General features: G+C 40.6%; 1 protein-coding gene across 4 annotated transcripts in view; it reads left to right on the forward strand.

Annotated features, from left to right (window-relative positions):
• Positions 1-6,794, forward strand: part of TMEM150C (transmembrane protein 150C) — a 47,161-nt gene that overhangs the window by 29,177 nt on the left and 11,190 nt on the right. For all 4 annotated transcript variants that reach the window (XM_045284151.1, XM_045284153.1, XM_045284152.1 and 1 more), the window contains one exon: positions 4,744-4,871. In XM_045284151.1, the coding sequence (XP_045140086.1) occupies positions 4,744-4,871 (128 nt within the window). The remainder of the gene's footprint in view (positions 1-4,743; positions 4,872-6,794) is intronic.

Below are 6,794 nucleotides of genomic sequence, written 5' to 3' on the forward strand. Positions count from 1 at the left end.
ACATCAATTGTGTAAAGCGCATTTGTACATTCCTTGCCCTCATCATTCTCAAAACATTTCCTGTCCACTTAAACCCCCAGCATTAGGTCCTCGTTTTCCCCCATGTTGTAACTTCTAAGGAGCTTTGGTGGCATTGTAAATTTGGCATCAGACTGTTAGCCTCAAGGTCAGTGGTTCAAACTCACCATCTACTCTGTGGGAGAAAGATGAGGCTGTCTGTTGCCAGAAGGATAAAGATTCATAATCCCTCCCAAAACCCTATATAGGGTCACTATGAGTCAGAATCAGTTCAATAGCAGTGGGTTTCATTTGGGGTTTTAACTAGACCCCCTCCAGCCATTCGGTTGAGAAACTGTTGTGAATTCCAGTTCAATTTGTTAATTTTCTGATAAGTAGTGGGCATAAAATGAAACATAAAAACACTGAAAACTAAACCAGGTGTGAAAAAAATTAAGATTGCATAAATTATAGTTTATTCTGATCTTGTTTCAAAACTCCAAGTATTAATTAAGTCACATACCCCTGTTTTTGATCAGAGCTACTGAAGCTGAACTCAAGCTTGAAACATTAGCTCATGAAGTTCAGCATACATAAGAAATATATATTTATGAATAAAATTTCCATTATTAATGACTACTAATGGCTTACAATCAAGGTAAACCCTCTAATAAATAATTACCTACTTATTTGCTGTATAAATAGCACAATTTTTGAATTTCTAATTGCCTTCTCTGTTGACTATTAAGGTCAAAATAAATTGTCTTAGGAAGCTGTAAGAGCACTTCCTGATAGCTTACAAGGAAACATAGCTTTTATTAATTGCAAGTACTTTTTCATCATTTAAAGCAGTGGTTCTCAATCTTCCAAATGCCGTGACCCTTTAATACAATTCCACATGTGGTGACCCCCAACCCTAAAATTATTTTCATTACTACTTCATCACTGTCATTTTGCTACTGTTATGAATCAGGCAACCCCTGTGAAAGGGGCGTTTGACACCCCCCCCCAAGGGGTCGCGACCCAGAGGTTGAGAACCGCGGATTGAGAGGGTAACCTTTCCCAGCTCTTCCTAGACACTATGGGAGTGTCTCTGCACCGAACAAATCCCACAGGAGCCCGCCCTGGTGGTGCAAGCAGCTCAGCCCTTGCCTGCTGACTGAGACTGCTCCAACCTGCCAAGGGCTCCAGGGGAGAAAGACGAGGCCGATTGCTTCCATTAGGATTCACAACCTTGGAAACCCTAGGAATAGTTCTGCTCTGCCCTGCAGGCCGCTCCAAGTAGGTATTGACCCCGGGACAGTGGACTTTAACAATTGCTAAAAGGCAATTCTGAGACTGGCATCTTGAATGTGGAATGCCCCCAGGCTTAGTATTAGAAGTCAATTTGAAATCTATGATGCAGTGATTGACTCCAAATGGCTCTTCTAGCCATAGTCGTGGGAACTCTGACCAAACAACTGAGACTATGCAAATGAGGTATATTTAATCTTTTCCTGGTATGTATGGGTAAGAGAAAGTGGGAGATGTGATCCTATAGGTTATGTCATTCAGTTGTGAACGACTGTTAACAAGGTTAATTGTGGTTGTCAAAGATTTTAATCTAGCATGGGGATTGGTCAGTTTTGCCTTCCTGCTGAGTACAATATGAATGAACCATCTTAGAAGGAGGAAGGGGGGATCTCACTACCATCAAGAAAGACAGTCCAGTAGTGGAGCGCATCATTTGGGTCCCAAGCTCCCCGTACCTCCTTCAGTTCCGGGACAGAGAGCTCTGACGCCAGAGAAGCAGCATGGGAAGAGCAGCAGGAAAACTAGGAGCCGGGGTACAGGACACGGTGGTAGGCCTCCTGGAAAAGCCGAGTTCCTGTGGGTGAACGGCTCTCTTCCAGGGTGGGGTGCCTCCGGGCACTTCATTGAGGACTGGGTTTGCCGACTCAATGTCTTCAGGCTCAGGCTTATGGTGGGGTAGTGTGCCCTTTGGGCATTTATTGGCAGTTTTGTAAAATTGCGTGAGTAGGGCAGAGGTCAAGGGGCTACATGGCTGAGAGGCCAACGTCCAGAGAGAGACCTACCTTTTGGAATGTTTGAGGAGAGGTTATCCTAACCAAAGCACTGTGCCGTAAGTGTTTCTGATCCTGAGTTATAACCTGTTAATTTCCCCAAAAAGCCCCGAATCGTGAGTATGGGTGATAATTATTGCAATAGCCACACTTAAGTTATGAAACCTAGCTAAAAAGTAGAGTGCAGTGGGAGGGCTATCCAGCTGGTGTCAGAAAGGAGGGAAGAGGATGAAGGCATGTCTGACCTCTGCCTCATAGTAGTTGATCTTAAGCTCGTGTTGCGTGTGAGTCTCCTTTCCCTTTGTGAAATCAGAGGAAGTCAGTGTTGTCCCCCAGGCCTTCCATGCAAGATCTAAGTAACCTCCCTCATTTTCTGTCCACGTTGTTGAGACAAATTTGCTTCAAAGATTTTAAAAAAACCAGCTCACTGCCACTGAGTCAATTCTGACTCATATCAACCCAAAGGGGCAGGGTGGAACTGCCTTTGTGAATTTCCAAGACTATAATTCTTTTTTTCCCCTCAATAGTTTTATTGGCATATAATTCACATAACATACAATTTAATGATCCAATCATAGCGAGAAGAATTGTACAATGATCACCATAATCAGTTTGGCAGCATTTTCTTCATTCTTGTTCTCATCGTCATTCGCTCCCCATCTACCCCAACCTCCCCTGACATTCCCCCAAGGAACCATTTATCCAATTATTGTCTCTATAGATTTACCTATCCTTTATTTCATATACAGAAAAGAATTTAAAAACAAAAACTAACAATGGAGAGAAAATGTTTCGAGAAACGATGTACAAATGCGCTTTACACAATTGATGTGTGTATGGATTGGGATAACAGTTGTATGAGCCCCTAATAAAATGTTAAAAAAAAAAAAACTAACAATAACAAAGTAAAACATAAAAAATCTTAATAGAAAAGAAAACAAATTAAAAATAAAACAAATTTAAATGGATCATAACGGAGATCCAATGATAAGATGCTAAAGTTTTACCTAACTGCATCTGCAACCATCCACTTTCCAATACATTCCGCAGGCTAGCAAGACTGTCACTCTACAGGAGTTTACAACCTCATCTTTCACTCATGGAGCAGCTGCTGGTTTCAAACTGCTGGCCTTGTGCTTAGCAGCCCAATGCACAACCCATAGGCCTGCAGAACTGCTCCCTTACTTCAAAATTAAGACTATAAAAATAAATAATAATTTTAGAAGAATTAAAACAGGCACATACATACACAAATGTATTGCTCTAAGTCCAGTCCAATTCATGGTGCCCCTCTGTATTGTAGAGCAGAATTGCTCCATAGAGTTTTCTGGGCTGTAACCTTTCAGGAAGCAAATCACCAGGTCTTTCTTCCTTGGTACTTGTGAGTGGCTTCAAATCACCACCCTTTAAATTAGTAGTGGATTATACATTTGTGCTCAGGGATCTTAACTTGGAAAAATTAAGTGTTCTTAATATAGCTTTGATTTGTGATACATACGAGACCCCCACTTCTGCTGTGATAAATGCAGATTTTATACAAGTTCATTATTGTAACTGCTCTCATTTTGAATTGACTATCTGTAGCCTTTGACAGGGAACCACTAGAGCAGTGGTTCTCAACCTTCCTAGTGCCGCGGCCCTTTCATACAGCTCCTCTTGTGGTGACCCCCAACCATAAGATTATTTTCGTTGCTACTTCTTAACTGTAATTTTGCTACTGTTATGAATTGTCATGTAAATATCCGATATGCAGGATGTATTTTCATTGTTATAAATTGAACATAATGAAAGCATAGTGATTCATCACAAAAACAGTATGTCATATATTGTGAAACATTTATTTCTAATGACAAATAAATGAAATTTTGTCTTGAAGCATGGTGTAGCATGGGTAACAGTCTTCACGCTGGGTACTCATGCGTGGGTGTATCTGCATGTGGGCGGACCCGCCTGCAGACTGATAGAGGAGCCGTGTCTCGGTTCCTAAGACCATCGGAAATAAGTGTTTTCCAATGGTCTTAGGCAAACCCTGTGAAAGGGTCATTCAACCCACAAAAGGGGTCACGACCCACAGGTTGAGAACCACTGCACTAGAGGGAAGTGGGAGTAAAATCAGCAATAAAGGGATGTGTACACCTTCCTTTATCTCCCATCTGCAGGAGTGATTTCTGGCACAGGGACCAGCAGGTTTGTCTAGATGTGGTAACTTTGTCTTCTTTCCCCATTTCCTTGCTCTTTCCGGTCTAACACTGTTCTGACTACAGGCTAATTGGATCAGTGACTCCCCCTGCTGGTCTGTCTTTATCCCCATCTCACTTGTCATGTGGGCCAACCTTCGGCAAAGCTCTCCTAAGCCAACCTGTCCTGTGCTGACCTTGTTTTTCAGAATTCTGCGAACAACGCTATTAACAGTGCTATCAGCCTTGAATCACCCAGATAACATCCATCATTGCTGCTTCAATTCCTCTCTGCCTCCCCCGGGTTAGGTATAATAAAACATTGAAATAATCATAAGCGTTGCATGGAACACTTCTAAGAGAGAAAAAGAAATGTCTGCTCAGAGATTTACAATGGACTCTGGTGAAAAATGTAATGTTGCACATGATGGCCTTAGAATTCTGCTGCATTGTCTGAGTATATGATTGACATTTAATTTTTTTTTAACATTTTGTTTTATTTCTAGCCCTTGTGGTAGCAGTCCTACGCTTCATACAGTTGAAACCAAAGGTTTTAAATCCGTGGCTGAATATTAGTGGATTGGTGGCACTTTGTCTGGCTTCCTTTGGAATGACCTTACTTGGTAATTTTCAGGTACTTCACTTGACCTTTTTCTCCTTTCTCTCATGCTGGTAAAGGCCTTCACCTATATGATGACCACAGACATTGAGGTATCGCATGCTTGCAGGAAAATTAATTGGTTACAGAAAGGGTTGAATTGACCTATGTCTGGGGGTGTTTATTTTTACCAAAATAATAATTCCATAAAAAATAAGTGGTTCTAAAAAATAACAATTGATTAATTATTATATAACCCATATAAGTGTGCACGAATTCTTTTTATACAATGCTAACAATAGTCCCTGAAACACTCATGGTCTCCTGTAGTAATTCTTTATGGTCTTTCAGCAGAGTGTACCTAAGTCTGCATTATACATGTGAGGGTGCTTGCTAGGAACTTCAGAAAGCTCATGGGAAAATGGAACTAGAAGATAATGGGATTTCCCCTGTTTTTCTGAAGCCCCCTTGTACAGCACGGCTGTTGGGGAAAGTACCTACCAAAATAGCTGTGTATTTTCTACAATGGACTTCAAAAGGGTTTACATATGAAGGATCTTCAGAAAGTTCATGGGAAAATGGAATTAAATTTCATAAAGTGAAGACATTTCTATGAAAAATGTTACCAGCCATTTAATCCATCCCTAAAGTCCTGGGAATTTACCATGTCAGTGATGTCTTATTACAGTTTTAACTGAGGGAAAACCTCCCTTTAGGGATTTTTTTTAAGATTAGGGAACAAAAATAAGTCAGAAGGAGTCGAATCAGGGTTGTGAGGATACCTAATGATTTCCCATGAAAACTCCTGCAAAGTTGCCTTTGTCTGATGAAGGAATGAGCAAGAATATCGTGCTGGAAAACAATTCTCTGGTGAAGAATCTCAAGCATATTCTTTCTGCTAAAACTTTGGCGAACTTACTTAAAAACACTCTCATAATCAGCAGATGTTATTATTCTTTGACCCTCCAGAAAGTGAACAAGCAAAATACCTTGAGCATCCCCAAAAGCTGTTGCCATGACCTTTGCTTTCTACTGATCTGCGTTTGCTTTAACTGGACCACTTCCCTTTTTGGTAGCTATTGTTTATTCAGGGTGGTACTAGTAAAGCCTTGTTTCATCTCCTGTTACCATTCTTCAAGAAAATGCTTCAGGATCTTGATCCTGTGTTTTAAAAATCTCCATTGAAAGCTCTGCTCTTGACTCCAGTGATCTGGGTGCAACCGTTTTTACATCCCTGGGTCGGAAGTTGGTTCAACTTTAATTTTTCAGTCAGAATTATGTAGGCTGAACCAACTGAGATGTCTATGGTGCTAGTTATTGTTTCTGCTGTGAATCATCAGTTCTTTTCAGTTAGGACTCAGGATGTGAATAGTCTTCCATGGAAGGCTTCGTCTTCGCCATCGTCTAGTCCTTTTTAAAACAAGTTATCCATTCGTAAACTGCGGATTTCTTTGGGGAAACCCCCGCAAACTCTTTTGTAAATCATCAGGGAAATCACTTTTCTCTCACCCAAGCTTCTCCATATAGTTGATCTTTGCTCCTGCTTCAGTTTGGGCAGAACCGATGTTACTCTGAGAGCTCTTTTCAAGCCAACGTCTAATCCTTCTTAGATTCTTTTCAGGATTGTTATAACAAATTACTGAAAGTTTATTTAGGCATAAAACATTTTTTTATCCATGCACAGTATTTTTTTATCATTTTATTAGGAACTCATACAAGTCTTATCACAACAGTATTTTCTTTTTTATATAATCATTTTATTGGGGCTCATAGAGCTCTTATCACAATCCATATATACATCCATTGTGTCAAGCACATTTGTACATTCATTGCCCTCATCATTCTCAAAACATTTGCTCTCACCTAAGCCCCTGGCATCAGCTCCTCATTTTTCCCCTCCCTCCCTGCTCCCCCCTCCCTCATGAACCCTTGATAATTTATAAATTATTATTTTGTCAT

This window comes from Echinops telfairi, unplaced genomic scaffold, assembly GCF_000313985.2.
Source record: "Echinops telfairi isolate 266 unplaced genomic scaffold, ASM31398v2 ScPeMD7_7468;HRSCAF=8506_0, whole genome shotgun sequence".
In the NCBI taxonomy this organism is placed as follows: domain Eukaryota; kingdom Metazoa; phylum Chordata; class Mammalia; order Afrosoricida; family Tenrecidae; genus Echinops; species Echinops telfairi.